The 24,934-nt window shown below is 35.6% G+C and overlaps 1 protein-coding gene across 1 annotated transcript; it reads left to right on the forward strand.

Annotated features, from left to right (window-relative positions):
* Positions 1-2,195: 2,195 nt before the first annotated feature.
* MAK (male germ cell associated kinase) lies at positions 2,196-24,889 on the forward strand (the record flags this gene model as incomplete). Its single annotated transcript, XM_080610860.1, has 14 exons — positions 2,196-2,296; positions 3,950-4,004; positions 4,928-5,049; positions 6,091-6,170; positions 7,862-7,994; positions 8,083-8,254; positions 11,354-11,521; positions 13,322-13,642; positions 14,615-14,805; positions 15,347-15,477; positions 17,172-17,303; positions 19,228-19,302; positions 21,648-21,776; positions 24,738-24,889. 14 exons carry the CDS (start codon positions 2,196-2,198, stop codon positions 24,887-24,889), a joined length of 1,962 nt encoding a protein of 653 aa, XP_080466986.1.
* Positions 24,890-24,934: the final 45 nt, after the last annotated feature.

Genomic DNA, 24,934 nt, shown 5'->3' on the forward strand with positions numbered 1-24,934 from the left:
AAATTTTCATCTTGGTATTTTGGTTCATTAGAGAGCAAAAGGTTGGGCATGAAATGCATGTATGTTCTCCAAATTTTTAGTATATGTAACTCTAGGAATTCAGGCTCGGGCTGTCTTTGGCTGATATTGCTTAATCCCCTCCCAAAACCGTGTCTTAAACAATGTACAATGATATTTGTTGAAACAGAGAAACACAGGCACCCAAATTCTGTTACATTTAACTTTATGTTGTTTGAAAGTGCAGTTTAGAACTCAGTCATAATTTGACTTGTCTATGATTGTTAAGCGTTAAATCTAGTTTTTAGCTTTGTTATAGAACATGCTGTTAACCAGCGATCTAATCTTACTATAGTGATAGCTTTGGGGGGGGGAGATGGATAAAAACTTCTTTATGTTTTTCACTGCCAAACTGGTGGTTGTCTGGTGCAAAGATTATAAATTGAGATGTCTACTAGGTCACCTGTTACTGGCATCTTGACAGCTGATGTAAGATTCTTCCCTGGTAACAAAAGCAACAGGGAATGTCAAGGTATACGTAACAACTTCTCCAAGGAAGCAACATTTCAAGTAATAAGAGCTTAGAAACATCAGTGTATTGTCCAGGCAGATGTTTCCTTTACACAGCAGGCTAGTCTGCCTGAGAATGCTGCATTCACTCTTGTAAGAGGCCAATTTTATTGTTGAATTTTGCCAGGCCTGTAAATCTCAGGCCTGAGGCTTGTTACCAGCTGAATTTGAATTCCTTAATCTGTTTGGACAGCCTTACTAGCCTGTAGCTAATTCTGATGTAATGATAAGGACAACAGAGTTGCATGCTGAATCCTGCATCTTCTATAGAAGTAGGCTAACAGTGGATGCCAATCGATTTGAGCTTTATTTTGCATTTTGAGACAGCAGAGACAAAAGGTAGCAATAAGGCTGGAATTTGTTTAGCAGGCCATGGTTTGTTTGTGCTTAAGCTGTTTGGGTTATAGTGAATAAATGGTACAGTGATTGGTTGCTATTTTTTCCTAGGCCTGCATAAATAAGTGGATGACTATTGTGTGTTTGCTTGAGTACCATAACATCAGTTTTTAGGATTACATCTAGTGGGCAGCTGGTGCTAAGTTTAGAATTGGGATTTGTACATGGGACCTATGGGAACTGGCCATCATCTGAAGTGGTGACAGATAGTATTGTGTATAATGAAATCTAGAGATCAGATTCAAGTTTAGATCAGGATTCAAATTAAGGTTTACACATATTTGAAGATGAAGATTCAACATTGATTAATACGAATTCTTTTCCAAATGACAATCACATCTAGCCTTGCATGCCAATGCACGTGAGCTCTATACTTCCTTCTGCAGGCCTTGTAAAACTAAACAATAAATTGAACTCTTCAGCCACTGCTGTGCCTGATCCTAACTATAGCTAAAGATTAAGAATTCTGTGAACTTCAGAGCAAGATATCCAAGTACATTTACAATGACTCAGTTTATATTGGTGAAGAATGCAGTTTTTATTTTGCATCTTCACTAACTTCACACATAGCAAGCCTGCTTGCGCTACCAGTCCAAAACACAGCATTCAGCTCTAGGTTTACCACAGCACCCTGTGCAAACTTTGGGTTCTTCTGTCTGTTTTCCCAAACTTCAGACCTGCCTTCATTACAGATTAGGAACCTGCTGCTGTCTGCAAATCAAGAATACGAAGTTCTGTTAGAAGGCACCAGGCTTAATCACACTTCTCTGGTTCTTAGGAATTATAACAGTAATTTTGATTCTTCAGTCTCTGTTTACTGTAACCCTAATCCTAGACTAAGCACCTTCTGTGGTTTGAAGATTTTAAAGGAACTACTTACATTGAACAGTTATTTAAACAAATGGGGGTTGTTATTGTTGACAAATAGTAGACTCGCTTTCCTAAAATACTGTAAAATTACTTACTACCCCTTTTTGTTTGTTTGTTTGTTTTAGGATCTGTATAAGAATGACCATGTTCTTCTGTCTCTTGAATTTTATATCTGGATCTCAAAGTAACTGTAATTTGGAGGAGACTAGTGAATATCCTGTACCATTATGAGAAGATTTTCACCAACCTAAAACAGTCTGGAAAAAAAATTTCTCTAAGAAAATCAAAGGTCATAGAATCCTTTGATAAGACAGAAGACATTTAGAATTTATAAGGTTTTGGTTATCTAGGTCTTGAAAAAAATGAACCGTTACACAGTCATGAAACAACTAGGTGATGGCACCTATGGCAGTGTGTTGATGGGCAAGAGCAATGAGTCAGGAGAACTTGTGGCTATCAAAAGGTATGTGACATCTCAATTCAGTAAAGGTACTTGCCAAAGCTTAAAGATTTTCACTTTTAACTTTATTGTTGTCTCCATCTGCATAGAATAGAAAGAAATGTCCTTGTTAAGGGAACTAACATAACAGAATTAATTTTTTAAATTAAGATACTTAATGAGGTGATTGTGGGTCAGCCTTCAGCTAACAGATCAAGAGAGAGACTCATTAGTTTGTATAAGTCATCGATTTATCTTGGCTTATAAAATTGCATGCTCCTTTTGTTCAGTTCAGACATGCTTCCTTCTAAAAGTGGTATTGGTTGCTAACACCAGAGGAAAAGCAAAATTGAACGTGCAGTTGATTAATTAGGGGTTTTGTTTATTTACATGACTTATAAGAATAACCATCTTAATGAGTGGATCTGAAAGGCCTTCCCACTCCCAGAGATCTTTTTAGGTGCTGCATTACATTTGAGATACTGTTACAATGATAAATACCCGGTGACAATCTGGTCAGGTAAACAAAGGCTGTCTCCTTGGATCCAATAAAGTTGTGTTATGCGTAGCCATCAGCATTGTCATACTTGTTTAAGAAGATTTTTACAAAGCAACAATAATTGTACTGCAGGAATGGGGAAGTTCCCCTTATATTCCTACAAAGCTGCAAGTTGAAATATCAGAAATTGTATGTTGCTGAGATTTTTTTTCTTCTCTATTTATGGATTTACTGCAGAAAAATAATTGTAATATAATTGACTTTGATTTTAAGAATTTCTGAGAGTTTCAGGCTTCCCCATATACTGCTATTACTGTTAGTTAAGTTATTAATATTAATCTAAGCTAAAAAAAAAAATCTGAAATGTATTATTTCCATTATTTTTAGGCAGAAGGAGCAACACTTTGAGAAGTGTTTTTCATTCTCATGATTTCAGGATTTGGAGCTCTTTTGTGTGATTTTTAAGTTTGGGATTTGAGGGGGATCAGTTTTGATTGAAGATATGTTTATTTAAAATTAAAATCATGAGTTTAAATCTCTTCACTCTAGCCATTAGAACTTTACAGAAATACAGCAATGAGATTCACAACCCCATCCCAAGGTCTCAGCAACACCGAATATCTATGTTTGCACCTATACAAGACTTACAAATAAATGTATTACACTCATATATTAGACTGTTGTATGTATGAATATTGCTTGATGCTCGAAACCATTTTTATTTAGTATTTAATACCTTGGAACAGATTTGAAAAAATGACTAATCGAGTCAGATGCTTAATTATTATGTTAAGCAGTCAAGATACTTTGCAGATTTCAAAAATGTAATTCTCCTCTTTTCATAGAGCCTGCATCTTAAGCTCAAAGAAGTGATTTTTCTGGTTTGAAATATCTATCTCTTATGTGCAGTCTCACTGTTGCTCTCATTAAGAGCACAATTCAAGCGATACAAAGGGATTTTATGTCCCTGATACTTCGGACTATCATGGTTTCCCTGGCTCTACTCCTCTAAAACAATATTTGCAATCATCAAACACATTTCTAGCAACTCTCAGAGTTGAGGGGTTTTTTTTTAATTATGTTGCTGATGGGTATTCTAGAGTGTTTTAAATTAAGTTCAAAATACAGCTAATCTGTGCTGCTCACTTAAAATACTTTATCTTGGACTTGTATTTCAGAATGAAAAGAAAGTTCTATTCATGGGATGAATGTATGAATTTGAGAGAAGTCAAGGTAAAATGGTGAATGTAGCACCTTTAAAAATAAGTGTCTGGTTGGGTTTGCGTGAAGGAAAAGGGCATCTAAAATGTCCAAGCATAAGGCCAAACTTTGTGAACTCTTTAAATGGGGGTGACAGATTCCACAAACCACAAAAACTGCTAGAGTTCCTGCCGCTTTGTGGAATATCCCACTGTTCTCAAGCAGTGGCCATGTCTCATAACCAACCTCTTGTCTTGAGAAAAGAAAAAGAAATGGATTCTGTGTGTGTGTTTTTGAGTTTTACCGTCCAGCTCTTTCATTTTAATAGCAGATTTTCAGGTTATATATCCAGTCCTTATATCATGTATTTGGGGTATTTGTAGAAAGCACTGTGAGTTTTGGCTAGCTGAATGATAGAATAACACTTGAAATTCAGGGCTTAAATTCCAACTTATCCCATGTTTCAGGCATCTGATTTTCTGTATATACAAAACTCCCTAACAAAGGAGTTAGGCAGGCATAGTTTAGGTTTAATTTATTGGAGATTGCACATAATCAGTATCTCCAAAAAGAACACCTGTAAGAGAATCTTTGTTCCTTAAAGTTTCATAACAAAAAAATTGTTGGGTTTTCTTACTCAGTTCTGTGAGCAAGAGCTGTTAGAGCTTCAGAACTGTCTTTCGTTGTAGGGAATTAGGCTTTTGTGTTAATCACTCCAGATATGATGAAATCCTTAGAAATAGAAGGTTTAAACTACTATTGTTACTGTTTTGAGATTAATTCTAAATGCTATTTGGTTGTTCTTTGAAACAGAGATTACAAGATAAATATGGCCTGTCAGATGGACATGTTTTGTGAATTCTGTTCTAGAAACCTGCACGTTAAAAAAATCTAGTTCTGTTAAGGAGTCAAAGTCACTGCTGAGTTACCTGAAGCCATATTTTACTCTATTACAGTCTCTGAAGAAGCTAAATCATGCCAATGTAATAAAATTGAAAGAAGTCATACGAGAAAATGACCACCTTTACTTTGTATTTGAATACATGAAGGAAAATCTGTATCAGCTAATGAAGGACAGGTATGTCTTTTTCACAAAACAAATACCATGCCATCATGTTTTATTTAGTTATTCTTATGCTGCCTTAAAGAACACATTGGAATTTCTGGGTTTGGCTCTTGTTGCAGCCTCACTGATGTGAACAGGAGTTGCTGCACCTGCAAAATTCTAAGGGTAGAATTTTGTAATGCTCTTGGAAGTAACAGTTTGTTAGGTTGTTTACAGGGTAGTTTGCATGTCTTTGGGTGTAGAGCCATGAGAGAAATTCCAAGTACTTTTTTTTTCTTTTTATTCATTAGCCTTCACTTTAATATATGAAGGATTGGATAAACACTGCTCTTTCTGCTTTTGCTCATGGATTTGGCTTAAGGTGGGGATGGTCATCCGCATGTACCTGCATGCACACTCATAAGAAAGACCTATTTATGGACTATGTGGTGTTGCAATCTTGGACAAACAGTACATAGCAAGGCTTGAAAGGTGAACTTTGGAATAGGATGAGCATTTTCAATAACATTGTTCTTTGTTGAAATCTTTTGCCTTTAACATATGTTTCCTTCAGACATTGCCATGACTTTTTATCTCCTTACGTGCAGAGCTCTTAGGTTCAAATCCTGAGATAGCCAATAGCAATATTAGTACTACGTTACCCTACAACTGGGAAGCATTGCTCTCAGTCAGGGTTCCTTTAAGGCTACCACCACTGGGTGACACACTTATCACAGTTCTGCACTGTGTAGTCCCTTCTTTGCTTCATTATCATGCATTCCATGTTCATCTGGTCAAGCACACCACTGGTCAACCAGCTTCTACAGACAGGTAGGATCATGAGCCTCTCTGCAGAGAAGTCCCTCTTCAGCACTTGAAGTGAGTGAAATTAAGGCCTGGCAGCAAGTGAGTTTTGAGATGAGGGCTAGTTGTATATGTCTGTCATTGTGCACAAGACTTGATGGGTCCATTTTCATCTGTTCACAATGTGTTATGCAAAATAAGAAACATGTATGTTCTGAAAATACATTATTCTTTTTAATTACATGATGTTGTTAATCTGTTTCTTCACAGAAACAAGTTGTTCCCTGAGTCAGTTATCAGAAACATGATGTATCAGATATTACAAGGGCTAGCTTTTATCCATAAACACGGTAGGTTTTGTACTAGTTTAACTGTGTAGCATTTTTTTAGAAAATAAGATAACGCACAGTAATAACATGAATAAAAGTATCTAGCAAAGGTTGTTAATTATCTCAAAAATTATTCTTACCTATTTCAAGTATGGTACATTTTTAAACTATATCTGAAGTTACAGTTTGTTTTCCTATAATCAGATTTTCTTTTCTACTTGTAAGCACTGGATATTGTTCATGCACTATTGAGTACTTTTTTTCCCACCATAGTTACCAGGTGAATAAACAAATTGAAGAATCTTGTACCATGCTATACTATACATTTCTGTTTCCTCAGAAAGATCTATTTATGGAGCATTGACACTTTACTATAGCTAATATGATACCCTACACTTAAAAAAAATTCTTAAAATTACTTATTCACTAAAAAATTCAAATGGTTTCAACAGTTGCAACCTGGATTTGAATATTTTAAGATGTGGTTTTTCTAGGAATGATAAACACAGTCTGAGTAAGAGATTCTGTGTGCTCACAACAACAACAAAAAGTTTCACAGCCTTTACAAAACTTTTAATGCTCATGTTTACTATCTGTCCACAAACTGCATTCTGAAATACTAGTATTAAGTTCATTTGCATTTAAAAACTCGCATGCTCAACTCTTACTTTGTACTTGTCCTTCATATCACGTTTCCAAATACAATAAAATGTTAGTTGAAAATGAAACAAGGAACAGTGTTCCCAGTAATCTCTGACTTTTTTTCATGCACCCTGATGAGGCTTGTCGATGAATTCAGATAGCCAAAAATTGTAATTCCATGTCTTTCTGTTCAAGATCATAAACAGTTTTCTAATCAGTAGCATTCTCTTCTTCCTCATTTCTACATGAAATGAATAAGAAAATTAGAATTTAAGAAAAACTGCTACTTATAAGTTAGAATATTAATAATAGTTTGGTTTGACCATAAGTGTTTGGGAATGCCAGGTATGATAAATTTGAACATTTACACTTCACTGTAATAATTTCAGCCAATTTCTTGCAGTGGTTGTCAGTTTCTGCATGCAGAATTTGAACGCTTTATTGTAGCAAGTGCATTTCAATCAAATTGATTTATAGCATAACAAATTGTGTGTACCAGTTAAACAGCAGAATTGATTTGCTTAGTGGTATAACCACTGTCCAGGTATGTAGGTGCTCAAGCCAACAGCAAGTAATCAAGAACCTTTATTTTGATATCTTTTTTATGTCTGTATCTGCAAGTTGTTGTCACAATGATAAATAAACTAGTTAAAATTGTTCAAGGAATTTTATTAATCAAGTAAGTGTGTCAGATACTCAATTTTCCATTACCCAAAACTGACAAAGCGGTTGTAGTTTTTGCGACAGATTTCATTCCAACATTCTGAAATTGATTTATTTGATAATGCTGCAGTAGCCAATTCATTTTCTTCAATATGTTAATGAAAGTTTACATTTGTTAATTAAAGAATACTTGGTGTATTAATCACTGGGGGGAAAAATATGTGTGCCTGTTGGGGGGAGGGGTGCCATTCTTTTCTGTTGAATTAAAAAAAAAAAAAAAAAAAAAGACACCAAAAACCCCTCTATATTCTTCCTAAATATCCCATTTGGATTACTTTATTAGAGGTTGCTATTTAAGAAATGCTGATATAATAATTCACTGTTCTTTTCCATCTGGTCTTTTATAGGATTTTTTCATAGAGATATGAAGCCTGAGAACCTTCTTTGTATTGGACCAGAACTTGTGAAAATAGCAGATTTTGGTTTGGCTAGAGAACTAAGATCTCAACCACCTTATACAGATTATGTTTCTACCAGGTGGTAAGTATATTAAGTTAATACATTATTCTAACTAATTAGCTTTCTCTTACCATTTTAATTTATCTATTATTTCTTTCCATCCTTGTAGGTATCGTGCTCCTGAAGTTTTGCTAAGATCATCTGTCTATAGTTCACCTATTGATATGTGGGCAGTTGGCAGCATAATGGCTGAACTATACACACTAAGACCTCTTTTCCCAGGCACAAGTGAAGTAGATGAAATCTTCAAAATTTGCCAAGTATTAGGGACTCCAAAGAAGGTAAGACTCAGAAAAAATTCACACAATTGTATTTAAATAAATTTTTAAAAATATTATAAAACATTGAATGTTGTCTTTCTTTTGGAGCATCCATATAAATTATTGGTTTAGTAAGTTTCCTGTAGACATAAGGTTTTGTCAACTGTATGCATCTTAAACTTCCCTTAAGGCATGTAATGCTAGTCTTTTGTTGTGTATCAGTACCTGTTTTATGTCATACTATTATTTGTAGGCTTGCTCTCCTCTAATGAAAGCCAGATAAAATTGTTTAGTTCAGTTATTTAAAGCTATACATACTGGAAAGAACATCAGAAGTCTCCTAGAATTCCATATAGTCAATTTGCTTCCCTTTCCTGAAAGTGTAATTCTTCTAGGCTGGCACCTAGAATTTAGAGCTTGTGGAAGATACCATAAAGAAGATAAATTATGCTTTTCTTAATACTAAACCATAGAGGAAGCATTTGATCTCAAACACAGATCTCTCCTAAATATTATTAGCAATAAAAAGTAATGGAGGAAAAATGTGCAGTATTTTAGAGAAGAAGCAAATATCGTCAGTTATTTCTGAACAGGCTAAATACTATTTAAAATTACAAGAAACATTTGAGTAATGCATATAAAAATATGCAATTGTATCTACTGCAGTTAAAATGTTTTAACAAGTGGGTATATAAACATGCAAGAAAAGAATAAGCTTATTTCAAAATATTGAATAAACTGAAAAAAGACCATACAAGTTTGGGGTTTTTTTTTTTAAATCAGGTAAGATATAGCAGATGTGTATCGTTACTTTATGGGTACAAACAGAACTCAGTGAGATAACTGACTGAACACAGAGTCTCTAGGTGTGGAAAGTGTGTGAGTGGGAGAGAAAAACATCAATTTCATTAGTGTTCTACTGATTATAAAATATAGCATAATTCTTGACCAGTAAAGGAGCTGTTACGAATAGAGAAGTAAGGAACAGAAATGGATTAAGCTACCTAGGAACATGCAAAGCTTGAAGTGGAGGAAAAACGTCCAAGAGAACATAATGAGAAACAGGTACAAACTCATGACAGGTCAGAGAGTAAGAGGTTAGAGATAAAGAGTTATAGATGATACGTTGGGGAAATGAAAACTGAGTCTAGAGGAGTAAGTGCAAATTGCTATGATGTGTAAAACAGTGATTGTTATGACAATCGTGTGTCAGAAATAATGTGTAATATGAATAGTATTTTAAGACTCAAGTTTTCAAACACAGATGTTAAGTTTCTTAAGCAAGAACAACATTTTGGTGGATATTAAGAGTGAGAAAGAGAGCAACGTAAGATTTTCTGGAACATTTGCATAAACAAGTTCTGGAAGTGCAGGCTATGGGATCAAGAAGCTTCAATTAGTTCCATTGTGCCCCCGTCATCTGGTGGGCAGACTTGGGAATTTTATCTCCTTACAACAATGCAAAGGCATTCCCTCTTCAGGGAGGTTGCTGTAGGAGAAGAGTACTTAAATATTAAATTATTGGAATGATCATAACAAATGATGCATTTGTCACAAATTGTCCAACGGTTACAAATTCGTTACGCTCTGCATTCTGAAAAACATAACCAGTTATTTTATGAGTCTGGTTTTGCAGATAGTTTTACAAGTATGTTTTTTTTCAAACATATATTTTCATTTATTCCATTTTCCTGCAATAAGGAATTACAAGGATTATGCCCAGAAGCTATCTTCATTCCAATTTGTCTTCCTTTAAGTCTGTAATACCATACTAATGACATCTGTGAGTTCGATTTTTTTTTTTTTTTTTTTAAATAGTGACATGCAGCTGTTTTGCTTTATTTAATAAATGAAGTTGCTTTATTTATAAAGTTTTGTTTTTTCTATTTTATAAATGAAACAGTAAGTTGTGCCATTCAAGTACTGGCAGTGATGGTGCACTTGTACTATGCCAGTTTAATGAAAAAGCTGATGACAGTCTGAAAAGGAAAGATGAATTAAATGTATTTTCATTAGTTGAAGGTTAGCAATGGTACTTTCAATAATTCCAAATTATGTTTTTTTAATAAATTGAAATGTATTTTTTATTTTTGCACTTGTACTGTTTTCATCCTATCCCTGCACTTCACTAGTTCAATGTGCATCCTTTGCTACTTAATTCTGATTGTTCCTTTATCACTATCTCTGGCAAACAGAATTTCATCAAATACAGTAAGGGAGGAAGAAAAATACCTTTCAATGTATAAAAAGGCTGGTTTAAAGAGAAGAAATAAATACTCCTTCCTGGTATCCACGGATGGTAGCATTCTCAGCAATGGTCTTTTATTGTCATAAGAGAAACCTACGTTTTTCTATCTTGAGGAGAATTAAGCTCTGGAAGAAACTGTTCAGAGCGGTTGTGGAATGCCACTGGAAGCTTTTGAGACTAACACCTGTCAGGAAGGGAAAAGGGCATGGATTAGATGATCTCTTGAGGTCTTTGGTAATCTAATGGTTCTATGTTCAAACAATGCAATTATCAGGCAAGGAAGGACTTCAGCATTTACTTTTGGAAAATTAAAACACTCAAAAAAAAAAAATTTTCTTGTGGTCATGTTTTTGGTTTGTTGTTTGGGTTTTTTTTCATGCTCTAATAGTGTCTAGTTGTAATTCAATCATTGACTATCTTAATGGTGGAATCAGTGGTATAGTATAGGCTACACCACCATTACACTACCACGTATGCTGGGTGGAAGGGCCTCACCTCTACTGTTCCCATAACGAAGGTATGTTGAAGTCAGGTGTTTGAGCTCATTTCTGTGGTAGATGGGACGTTCAGTACTGCTTCTGCTACTGTTGCACTCTCTTCTCCTTCAGGTAGAATATGTCCAGGTGTGGTACCCGCAATGATGGTTCCACCTTTATGTAAAGGAGGGAAGAACTGCCACTGGAGACTGATGTTGAGTTCACTGGTGTAATAATTGTAATGGAAAATAGAAATGCCTGTTTTCCCCTATATAGGAAGGCACTGTGCAGACCAAGCATGACTCAAGCTGCATAAAATTAAATTTGATCTAGTAACTTAAATATACATAGTCTTTGTTCTTTTTTTGGTACTGATTTTAGTTTTCTTTGGAACAGAGTGACTGGCCAGAAGGATATCACCTTGCTTCTGCCATGAATTTCCGCTTTCCGCAATGTGTCCCCATAAGCCTAAAAATTCTCATCCCAAATGCAAGCAATGAAGCAATACAACTTATGAGTGATATGCTGAACTGGAATCCAAAGAAGAGGCCTACAGCAAGTCAGGTCTGAGCACCTGAATGATTAAGTATAAGACTGAATTTGCTTGTTAAAAAGTTGTAAATATAGAAACTGATTCATTGCCGTAATACTGATGGCCAGAGAAATGCCTCCTCATTTTGAACACTTTGGTGTGAATGAACCTAACAGTGAGAAAGTTCTAAACCTTACTCAGCAGACAGCATAAACTCTTTAGCTATTCCTGCTATGTTGTCTTCTGTATTGGCATATTCTAAAATGTTCTCTGTACAGGATAGAGAAAAATCTGAGCTGCAAGTTTCCTCAATTGTAACTGTATGTCACTTCTGCTGCCTGTTTTTTTCCTCCACCATCTGTACAAAGAGGGATATTTAAAATTAAACTTTACTTTTGTGAAATTGCAGATGGAATGCGGTATGGAAGAGCTAAGAATATAAGACTAAGAACTATTTTTAGTTGGAAATGGGATGTAAACCGTACTAAGTGCTAAGAACTTTGTGAAAAACATACCAGTAGATCACAAACGTTACTGTTTTTCTCCAAGTTACTTTTAAAGAATAATTTCAAGTACCAAACATGGTTATATTCTCCTGATATTTTTCTTTTTTTTTTTTTTTTTTAAACCAGTATTCATACGTAGTGCAATCCTATTTAAAAGGTATAAAAGGAGAATACAATAGGGAAAGGAAAAGGACATATTGCAAGTTACCCTAGGTGGATGTAATGTGATTCAGAAGTGGTTAAGCAGATGGTGCTGAATAAAGTAACCCTTTCTCTCCACTTTATAAAGCATATCTATTGTTACAGTCACTGAGATCTAAATCTAGTCCAGTGCTATATATCTCTGTACAGAATACTGCATGGTGCTTTATGAAAGTAAACAACCAGCTTTTGCCCAAGTGATTTATCAAGGAAGCAGCTGCAGCAGTTGTGTAATCCACAGCCAAAAGGAGAGTTTAATGCATATACATTGAATTGTGTACAAAGGCAGCAATTCTCAAGTGCAGCTGAAGCAAAACATCTCTTTGAGAACTAACAAAGAGTAGGATCGTACCCAGGAGTAGCAGAATGTGTTGTGTTGACATAGGAGGAACTGTGTTTCTAAGGTATGCCTGTGCTGTTTGTCTAGAGGTGGACATTAAAAGGTCAGAGAAAAAGAATGAAATACACATCTGCCTGAAGACAGACACTGTGTTCCTAATAAATACCATGAAAGCACAGCAAGCACAGTGACTGTACTTCAAAGCAAAACAAAAACAAGGAAAGCTGGTGATAAGAAAATGAAGGAGAAACTTTAATTGTAAACCCCATACATTAATGTTAAATGGCAATCATCATGATTCTGGGGTTTTGGTGTTTTGTTTTGTTTGTTTTAATCTCTTCATGAAGTTACCAAAACATACTTAGCAATGGAAACATGTGATAATAAAGCGTGGGGTAAAGGTAGTAGAGACTCCTTCATCTAAGACTGAAATTTGTTGCTGCATGAATATAGAATGGTGTTGAATGTAAAATGCATGGCAAAACACAGATTCCACGAAACCTAGAAGTAAAGGAGGGAAAGACAGGACGTGAATGCTGTTAACATGTTACAACTAGACCCATCTTACTAAATTATATGATGGGAAGAGTTTAAAATACAGAATTATCAATTCATGCTGTTTACACATGATCTCACTATGCATCCATCTTGCATCTCTGCCTTTAGGTCTTGCTCAAATGCTTCAGGAACCTGCTTAAAGTAAGCTTTTTGAAGTAAATGCTTCAGGAACCTGCTTAAAGTAAGCTTTTTGAAGTAAAATTAATATGTTGCATCTTCTTCTGCAGGCTTTGAAGTACCCTTACTTTCAAGTTGGACAAGTTTTAGGACCTCCTCCACAGTATCTGGAGAAGCAGACTCCTATTAAAGCAGTTCAGCCAACAGAGCCAAAGCCAATTTTACCTAAACTGGAAGCTATATCCAAGCCAGAACCTCTGTCTTCACCGGATGTACCTGACAAAACACAGCCACAGCCCCTATCAAAGGTTAACCACCAGCCTCTCCAGCAAATTCAGTTGCCTCAGAATACTGCTAACCAGCAAGTACCAAACCAGCAGCAGCCACAGGCACAACCATTTTTACCAGCTATCAATAAAAACTCATTGCCAGTAAGTTGTCTTCAATAAATACTTAGGTGGTTTTATTAAAGGTTCTTACTATAATTCAGCCAAGCAATCCCTTGAAAATTGTCAGACATTTTATTAGAGGAAATATAGGCAGGTCGTTAGAGACTCATAAAGGATACAACTGGCCACTTACTGAAATTTCACAGCAAATAAGAATAGATTGCTTCTAACAACAGTGTGTGTTCGTTTATAATAGCCTTTACTGTCATGCTTATGTAGTAACAACAGCTAAGTAGTTACAATAGCTATTGTTTACTGACCTTTGAGAAACGGTTCCCAAAAACAGTGTTAATGTATAATAGAGGAGCTTGCTTCAAGCAGTAAAACATCTGAGAGTTCATCCAATTACTAAGCTTGTAAGAATTTATCAAGGAAGGTTTTTGGCAAGATGAATATTAAGCTTCGTAGCCTTTGTTTTGCTTTCCACTTGCTGAACTAAAATATGAAGTATGTTAAGAATAATAGGCATTCAGAAAATATAGGAAAGTAAACTACAGTCATATGAAAGAACAGTTTTAAAATCTAGTTATTTCTTTGGAAAATAGTGTTAAGGAAAGGCCTGATAACTTTATTTACTGTATTTACTCTGGGGCAACAGTAACTGGCATGCCTAAACCCTGAGTCTAATTACTGTGAATGTTCTGTACCAGTGTGCTCTACTCCTTGACAGTTCATCTATATCACTATTGAGAGCATGAGTTCAGCAAAACACAAGGAGTAGAGGCTGAGCAATGAACTGGGTCTGCAAGTTGAACATTAACTTCAGTATTTCAGATAGATTTGAGAAGGATGACAGTCTAAATGAGCTACACTCAAAATACTTGCCAGCATTATTGTTATGTTTTCTGCTTAAAATCATGCCCTCAAAGTTTGTAAGTGTAGTCAGGAAGTGAACTAGATACAAAGTATAGAATTATAGAATTGAATTGAAGCTTTTTTTCGTATTTAAAATAGAAACAAACAGCTAATGGCCCTCAGAGTGGTGCAGTAGGTCCTAAAAGCAGCAGAAGACGATGGGGTCAGACTTTGGTAAAGGCTGTGGATAGCTGGGATGACTTGGATGACACAGAATTTGGAATGTCATGTTCAAAGAAACCTAGCATTATGCTGTTAAAAGAAAAGAAAAACAAGGAAAGTCTTTTTGGGTAAGTTCTGTAATTGTAAAATTGCATCTTTTAGTAAGCAATATCCAGTAGGTTTATAGATTGATTAAGACAAATCTGCTAAAGTATAAATCACCAAACTTCTGCAAGAATGCAGAGAGCTGTATAAACAGACTAGCTTTGGGTGTGGTGTTGATATAGCTCCAGTAGTATCCAAACTCAATCAGATTTGTTTTCAGGGACTGTATGCTTTAGGTGTTTGTCATGTTATTAAGAGACTGTGTGTTTTACTAAAATCAGATATACTAACTTCATTTCGTCTGTTAAATGTGGCTTTCAGCTCTGCCACAGTTATCCACATTTACCTAGATTCTATAGTGTTGGATACGCTTTTTTCTTTGTCCTAGGTCAGACTCTCATGAGGTATGAGATTTGGCTGTTACTTTGTAGGAATCAATTTTACTGATGAAAGTAGGGTAAGAGAAGAGCACTGTACTCTTCAGGCTAGGGTCAGCTTGTGGTATTCTGTGCTGGAGTTGTTGGTCACATCTTGATTTTTGTTTGAACATCTTGATTTTTCCAGTGTGCCAGAACCAAAAACTTCATTCTCTATCCAGCCAGGAGGGGAAAATAAGGTTCTGATGACAAATGATTCTGGAAGATTAAATACGTCAGCAAAACAGTACTATTTAAGACAATCAAGATATCTACCTGGTAAGGGTAAAAGTCAGTACGTATGGAAAATACAAGTTATGAACAATCTAGGTACACTACATTTAAACTTTAGATTTCACGCTGGATAATTTTGTTGTTTATAACCAGGCTAAATTTTCAAGTTTTGGCCTAAATGCTTTTCCCATAATGTCTGTCATCATAATTAGTGCAGAAGTTCCTGGCCATGTAAATGTGGAAGGGAGCTCAATGCTGCTTGTACACCACAAAAGCTCACAGGCCTTCTTATCACTACTAACATATAAACCCCTCAGTAATATGAATCCAGTGTCCCTTGGATTCCTAGGGATATATCCTGATTTGACCCATAAGCAAGTGTATCTGAGGACTAAATAAACTACATATATATATATATGTGTATATATGGAGAGAAAGCATAGTTCTCAGTTTTGAAATGTCAGGAGGTTGGGTTTTTTTTGAATTTAAAGTTCTGGTAAGCACAGTTACCCTTGTGATAAGAAGTGTTCAGAAATACCAGCCACTCACGTACTCATTTCCCTTCCCAAGGCAGTTATCTTCTTTAAAAATTAATAGATAGCTTAGTCTAAATCTGGATGATTTTATCAGGAAAATAACATGAAATGATGAAATTGCTAGGAAAAAGAATAGGAAGGAGGAATTAAAAAAGAGAATGTGTCCTTCAGTTAGTATTCTGAATGTGTTCTATAATCAGATTATTTCCTTGGTGTTCTCTTGATGTTTTTCTTTATTATAACGATGGTTTGCACAGTGACAGTAAGTATATCATGACATCTACTGTAACCCACGTATAAGAATTTAGGTAGCTCCCAGAGGAATTCCTAATTGTCAGACAAGTTGTTTTGTGACAATGTATCACTAATTTCTCAGGAATTCATTAGGCCAGTGATGACTTCTGAATATGAAACCACTTCTTGAACGTTAAATAGGATGCCCAGAGAATAAACAGCGTAAGCCCAAAAGAAATAAAAAAAGGGGGAGTGGTGGAGCTTCCCTATATAAAGGAAACATAAATGGAAAGGAAAGTTCATCTGTATTTCTTATCTTTTTTTAAAGTGTGCTTCTAATGTCTCTCTGGTTTTAGTAGAACTTTCAATGAGAAAGGCATAGATGTAAAAAATAATTTCAGCACTTAAGAAAATATAGCTCCAAGGAGTGTATTTGTTATTTGTCCATATTACTTTAGTTCTAGATCTGGGAGCTGCTTTCATGCTGTGTAATCCTATTAACTCTTGTAATGCTTATAACACACTGAGATGACAAGAACCTCTGTGTTCTATTCTAACTTATACCTTGAAGAAATAGCTTATTTTTCAGCCTTGAGAACCCTAGTTTTTGATAGGTATTTTTAATCTGTGTTACTTGTTTGAGAGTCAAAAATATCAATAATGAGACTATGGATTTATAGAAATGAAGTAACTGTGCTTAAAAGGCTTTTAAAAGTTATCTTGAAAGCACAAAGGGAATTGTTTTTAACAATTAGCGGTGTTCTTAACAGTGTCTCTAGTTTTCATGGTTTGGGTGAAAAATCTAACCTAATCGATGGGCATTGTTTAAATTAATGGTGTTTACATTATACCACAAATAATTCAGTGTTGTTTGTTTCACTGTTCTAGAAATGTCCATTTTTCATTGGTTGAATTATGTTTGAGAATTGGTATTTATAAAATTTTCTTTTTTTTTTTTTTTTTTCTAAGGTGTAAACCCTAAGAGTGTCTCCTTAGCAGCAGTCAGTAAAGAAGGATTACATGGAACCTGGAACAACCAGTTGTACTCTAAACCACTGGCACATGCTGGAGGAGGAATGACTTTCAACAGAAATACTACAGGTAAAAGTGTAATTAAAAGTGGTCGCATTATATCTCATCATACTTTAATTAATTAAGACCATTTGGTTGAACTTCCGTTGTCAGGCTTAGCTTCTAGGTTGATACTTTTTTGTCTTGTTTTAACAACAGACTCTTAAGATAACAACTTCTTCAAATGTAAACTAAGTATTTTGCTTTCAGATCATAAAGGAAATATAGACCAGCCTCTATTACAAATTTGTGTCAAAATAAATTTTGTTCATAACCCTTGTAGACCGTTATTTTACTGTGTTAATTTAAGCAAATAGTTTGACGTCATTACTGCCTGGGCAGTGTGCCATGAACACTATCAAACAGTAGTCTCACATATGAAAACAAGATGGTGAGTAGTGTGCTCATGTAATCAAAGTACTGCCTAATATTCTAAACATGTCTTTTAACAATCTACTAGCCTTGTCCTAAATACTTTGCTGCATGAAAAGTCCCTTTATTTTCAGCAAGGAACTTGCAGTAAGGTGCCTTTTGGTACTGCATTTTGTGAAGAATGCTATTATCAATATTATATAGAGTAGGACTAGTTAAAAGGTTTATCTAGACTCAAGGACTAGGTTTATCAGACTCAAGACTAAAATCTATCTTCTGACCACTAAGCCCTGTACACAGTCACATCACCATGTTATGGGAGGTTACCTTATTAACAACTTCACAGCATTGTCCATCTAGCATGAGTCACTCCCAAATACTTTAATGTCAATAAATCACCTGGCCTTACATGCTTGTACAGAAAGAACTTTAGGTTTGTTTACACACAGATGCTGCACCCTGTTTTAGTAGAAGTTTAGTAGCCATTCTGCAGTGTCAGCAAACCTGATTTTCCCTCTGAAAGTCAGATAAGCTGTAAGTTGTTCATCTGAAATTATGTGAAAGATTTTAGGAGGTGGAAAAATGACATCACCTATGAGAATTTTGATAGAATAGAACAGCCTTTTTTTTAAGCAATCATATGTACCTTTTTGCTTTCCAAAATATAGTATCTGGATGCCTCAAAATTAATTAATATATTCATAACATAGTCATGCAAGGGAATAAGGCATAAAAAGGCCAAGAACTGTTTCCAAAAGTATGCATCAATAAGCTAGACACCTACCTACTCAATTGCACTGAAAATAGAATGAAAGTGTATGCTAATGGTAAAAATCCTGCATTTGTCTTACTGGCTTACTTTGTGTATCTGTCAAAAGTTTGATGAAAAAAAAAAATACTGAAGCTGATTATTTAATATGCTTGAAAATACCTGGTATTATTTCCAGCAGTATTTTAATTTGCATGTGATGTTGCATGTGCTGGGAGGCAGCAATATCTAAGACACACATGAAACCAGGATAGCTGGAGCACCTATCACAGAAATACAACACACGTAAATTACGTATGTGTTCTTTTTTCATATTGACAGAACCAAAAGTTGACACTGTGCTGGTTACTGTTTAAATAACTATGTTTAGTTTATTTAAATCATTCTTTTTTTTTTTTTTTTTTTGTTAACTCGTCCACAACATTGCCCTAAGGTGAAATAAGGTAAAAGCAAATAGTTATAAATTTTTTATGAAGAATTGTAAAGTTATGATCGGTCAACTTTGGAGATACACCCGAGTGCTTAAACTTGTGATTTATGTATTTGTGTGACTGGAATGTGGTTGCGTTGTTGGTAAAAACATTTTTATTTTATTATTACAAAAGAACCTTGTTACTCTAACAAGTTGTTTAACATTTCCTGCTTGAAAAAAAAAAAAATAGGAATAAGACATAGTTACAAAGATGTCAGATATTTCTTCTTTCTTGCTTTATTTTCCCTCATTTCTTTTGTATCATCTAACCAGGTTCTTCATACACTTTTTCTAAAGTTCTGTTTCCATCTTTCTCTTCCTTTCATTTTCCCTGTCTACAGATGAGAACTTAATTATACCTATTGAAAAGCTATCATGCACAGAAAGTTTGAATGAAAAATTAGAGGATCTGAAAGGTAATTTATAGCAATTATAGCCTGGTTCTTTGCACGTTTCCTATTTATGTTTTACATTTCCTTGTAAAAATTGCACGTATAATTGCAGATTCCTGATGATTGTATACTTTATTTTCAGTTGTAATCTGTTTTGTCAAACCTTGTTCTCTTCATTGTAACTTCCGGACTCTTGGCACTGACTGTGCTTTAAAAGACAGAGAATGTTCTATCACCCTGATTATAATCCACAGCATATCATTGCACCGTTGATGGATGAGGGTGAAGAAGTGATCCTAAAGAAGCAGCATTATGCATCTCTCTTGAAGGACTGCTTGTCTGTAACAGCACTTGGAACTTGCACCACTGGCAGCATTCTGATTCCGTTAACACTGATTTTACAGAGCATAGATTTTGGTGGAGTTACATTAGTGTAGGAAGGTGGAAACTCAGGTTTCCGGGGAGCCTAGTTATTGTCTAAACACACTGCTGCAGGCATTGTAAGGCTGCTGGAATGTTTCACCCCTCCCCTAGGTCCTGGTCCTTCTGGTGTGTACTGCCTGTGTGATGTGTTTCATTGCAGCTATTCATAGGGTTTTTACACTCGCTACCCAGCTCAAATGATTCAATGATTTCCTCATTATGAATTATCATAAATTCTTCATGAATTCTTAAGTTCTTGATGAATGCTTCATCAATTCTTCATTATGAAGAATCAAGTATGTGTTGTTTGAGGTAAGGCATACAGCCTGGAACACACACTTGCTGACATCTTGGCTAGGAATGCTTGTACACCTGCTGCCTAACCTCCTGGATGCCTGATGGATGCATACTTCTATAGCAAGAATCTTTTCTTTTGTACAGGAATGGTCAGAGGTAAGAACTGTGCTTTTCAATAAGATATTTTATTTATATGTTGTTAGTCTGTTATTTTATATTGCTTTTTTTTTTTAATTCACTTGTTCTTATCCAACAAAGGATCATCCCTGCAGACCTGTCTGATTCACCCAAACTGTTTCTCCTGGCTGCATATTTCCATTTCCTGCAGAAGGGTTCATAAAGGACACTGGACATTAAAAGGTAAGGAGAACCAAATAATAGTCGAGCAACTTTTGACAGGATAGGCAGCTTTGCTGAGCTGTAGATAAGAAGCAGACAGAAGTAGTCTTTCTGAGGTTATATAAATTAAGGCCTGTCATGTTCTTATTTTCAGGCCTCAGAATTTTAAAGAAAGCTCTGACAGCTCAGTAGCAATGAACCTCTCCCAGTGAAATAGTTAGGAACTGAGGGAATAACATTCTCTTATGTGTGTGTGTATGTGCACAGGCAGGTGAACAAACCACTAAAGCTGTGTTGTTTTGTTTTTCAGGCAAATTCCTGAAAAGGATGAACAACTTAAAGACTACAAGAAAGTTCATTTTTCTTAGAATACTTTTATTAAAGTTGTATTTTGCACCAAGGCTTTTGTGTCATTCTTCATTATGCTGGAGACTGGCATCAACTGGACACAGGGAGCCCACATGGAAACCCAACTATTTGTGGAACTGATAAAAGTGACGGTTTGGAGAGGCTGATGAAACTGAGTTAGCTGAATGTTTTTTGTTAGTGCCCTTGAACAGAGAGATATGCAATATTACATAGTTGTAATTAGCTGAGGATACATTTTTGGGTTTGTAGTTGACCAGTTTTGTAGCCTATAGATCCACTGCTCTAAGCTCTGAAATTATCACAGAAGACTGGGAGTGTCTGTATGATGAGAAGCATTTTGGAATTGCACTGAGGCCAGAGACTGAGGAGACAAAAAGACTGTTAAATCAGATACTGTGTGTTTTACTGCAATTACCAATGAAACCATGCTGAGTACCAGTATGATAAAAATGTTCATAATTGTTAAAGGTCAAATTAAAACTATGGTGCATGGCCTTGTAGTTCACAGATTTAATACAGAACCACACCACTAGATAAAAGTGCTTAAAGCAGCTTTCAGTAAAGCAAGTAACTATAAGCGAAATGTAAGATCCTGCCTTTCTCTAAAACTCAGTGTAAATGTTCTACATGGTCTAAGGTTCATGAAAGTACTAATGAAATGTTTGTCATGCTCTGTTGTCTTTATTCCCGCTGAACTGCAGATCAGATGTACTGGATCTGCAGCTTAGCAAGTCTCTTAAATACTGTAAAAGGTCTAACTAATACACAAAGCAAAGAATTACATACACTTTTTTTCCAACAGACAAGTACTAAGAAACTTTTAAAGAACATTCATACTTGGAAATCTTGTGGTACTGCAAATATTTTTTGAAGTGACTTTAAAAAGTAGGCAAGGTTTTCTGAACACAAGTGAAAATATTAAACCTCTGTAATGTCAACAGGAAATCCTGGCTTTGTAAGTGGTGCTGCTTACAACCCATCAGGAGTATATACCTCTTCCTTTCATAAAAAAGAAGTTGGATCAGCAGGACAACGGATACAGCTAGCTCCTCTTGGTGCACCTGTAACAGGTAAGAAACATCCTTTTTCCCCATGTATCCAAGACAAAGAGAAGTGTTCATTTCCCATGCTCCCTAAAGTTATTCCTATAAATTTAGATTTATTAGCCCTTAGTAAAGTTTTCCTCAAGTTTTGAAAATAAAATTCTTGGGCATAAAACATTCTTAACATAAGTGAATGTAGACATCTAGAGGCAGTCCTGATAGCTAAAGAAATTATAGTTACTGTTATTTGTTAGGTGAAAGAGAAAGTTGCAACTGAATGATGCTGATCCATGCCTACAGTGGCCTCAACAGTTTAAAAAAAGCCAAAGAACTTCATCAAATGACTTAGTAAATTCACAAGTAATGTTACAGTTATGGTATAACCAGTAAATTAAAAGTATTTTTTCTCTTATTTATTGGCCTTATCTAGTTGGCCTGTGGTTTCTGCAGTGGTCACATAGGCAGTTTTTTACTGTCTTCATCTCACTGTGCTGCCTATGTAAGTCTGTGGATAATGAGATGACACTTCTCTTGTACCCATGAAATATCACAAGAGTGCTTTGTGAAGTCAAACTTTCAATGTTGCTACATTATTCAAGGGAAAAGCCAAACAAGAATGCAAATGACCAGGTCTTACTAGTTATATTATGATGTAACTGTATGTTAATGTACCTTAAAAGACTGTTTCATTAATTAGTTAAAAACAATGTGAAATCCATTCTGAACATAACTGTTACCTTGGATCCTCTATGGTATGGATGACATTCTGAGCACCTTCCTTCCTGGCATGTTTCCAGTTCAGAGGAAATGGGCAGAAGTGCGCAAGGATGCAAGAGAAACTGGTTTGTGAATGAAGATTTAGAGCCGTTGTCCAAACCCAACAGTACACTTTGCTAGTTGCTTCTGAGGAAATAGCAAGGACCTAAACTAATCAGAATTGTTTAACTAAAGGGCCTATGGCAGACCAATCTGATATGGTCCTGCCTAATGTTGTCTTTTTGCTGATGTGCTCCTTTTAGTTACCTGTTCCCCTTAGACACTTGCAAGTAACCTCTGAAAAGGAGAGAGGGAGGGAAGAGATGGCATGCATATATCAAATATGCTTAGATGTATGCATATTCTGAGTCGATCAGAAGCCCATCAGGGAAGGCTGGAGCTGCACTTCATTATCTTATTCAACTCACAGCTGAAACACAACAGCAAGAGTTTTGATTTGTCACAGTGTGTGGATCAGTAAGTTCACAGGAGGGCAAAATCTGCAACTATCTCTAGACTGCTGTGAATAGCAAGAACGAAAAGGAATTACATGTGGTGATCCAAAGGGAAATAAATTCACTGTTAATCTGTAATTAGAAATTGAAAATGTGTCGTAAAGGTCAGAAAGGCTGGCAGATGGAGGTCAATTAAGATACTCTTCCATGTCCTGGAGAAGAGCAAGGATCCTATTGCTTAACCCCCTCGTATTTATCCTAAACTCTGCATACTTGCATGGGAAGAGAGATAAGGATGAAACAAATGGCAGGTTTTATCTCCTATCTGCCAATATTTGAACATTAACATTTTTGGTGACCCTTTGCTTTGTATTATCCAAACTGAAATAAGTTATGCTCTTAATTGTTTTTATTCTGTTTGTCTTCATTTGTTAAGTTTTTAATGCCATAATTTAAATAATTTAATGTAGCACAGAAGATCAGTTTCTCTGAGGAAAATGCTAACACCCAAGAAAAATGACCTTTATTGTCAAGACAGGGTAGGCTAGAATCATACTTGTTGACGAAAGATAGGGAATGCCAGCCTACAATAAAAAGGAACAGTATTCATTTTCAAAGAGGTAGAGACCTGCCACCCCATTGCAGTTCCCTGAGATTCCTCCTTTTTACATATCTTGATCCTCACCTGGTTCCTTAATGGGTTCAAGACACTGTTGAAAAATACCACCAAAAAAATAGGTGGTTTTCCATAAGAAACAGAACGATACATAGGCAGGAAAAAGAAAATCTGTAACATGGTAAATTTAAAAATAAAAATAGTAGTATCTAATAGAAGACTAAAATATGAAAGTAGAAATGGAAAGGGCAGGATATACTTTGGGAATGCTAAGGAAACAATAGTAACGTATAGTAGGAGTCTGGATAAGAGAGATCCCAAATGACTGACTTTAAGGGATTGGGAAAACGGCAGATTTAGTGATGAACACGAGGAAAACTATGAGCTGTCCACCCCTGCAGTGGGACAGCTACTTTAATCACATGAAGCTTGGGGTAAAGGTATCTATCTGAAATGCAGAAACAGGAAATCTTGAGCAGGAAGGCTGGGAATACAGTAGTGCACATCTCAGTGCCTGACAGTAGGTGGATGCCAATATTAAGAGAATATTAAAGCATTTAAAAAAAAAAAAAAAAAAACAAAAAACAACAAAACAAACAACCCCAAACTATAGACTTGTACAGATCCTACAAAATCAATAGAGAAATAGGAAATGGAGATGAAGAGGACTCACCACCAGGTACACCAGGAGTTCTTAGCTAAGGAGGAAGGGAATAAAAGGCATAAAATCTCAAAAGGAGCAAGAGGATCTCCAAAAGTTGTCCTTCAGTCCAGGCTGTTTGGGTCTTAATAATTTTACCAAAGTTCTAATTACATGCTTTTTAAAATATTTGAGATAGAGGAAAGAACACTTCCATTCTGTAGCAGTTTTGTAATAGGAGATACAGACTTGTAGACATACACGTCAGTTTTTCCACTGAATTTCAGTCTCAATGTTTTCTCAAGAGATAGCTGCAAAAAACGTATCCAGTAGATGAAAATTACTAATACATAAATTATAAAAAACATTATCATCTATAAACAAGCATAGGCAGCATGTCAGAGAACAAAGCATCCTGCTGCGTTAGCATCCTTGAGCACAAATTGTCTTCAAGCTCTTTAATTTATAAGAGTAAAATACCTCTTGAGTCATAATTAATTCTGAGTTCTTGTTCCTTTCAGATTATTCATGGAAAACCAAAGCGGCTCGTGCTCAGCTACCAGGTCCTACTTTCAATTCAGCAGCCAAAAACTTGAATATCTTAACTCGCCCACCAATTCAGCCAGTACATGGAAGAACAGACTGGATGGCCAAATATGGAGGAAACAGATAGAAAATGCCATCCTGTATAGATGTCAGCTGTGTTCAGCTCTGCACT

Source organism: Psittacula echo (genome assembly GCF_963264785.1).
Source record: "Psittacula echo genome assembly, chromosome: 2".
Lineage (NCBI taxonomy): Eukaryota > Metazoa > Chordata > Aves > Psittaciformes > Psittacidae > Psittacula > Psittacula echo.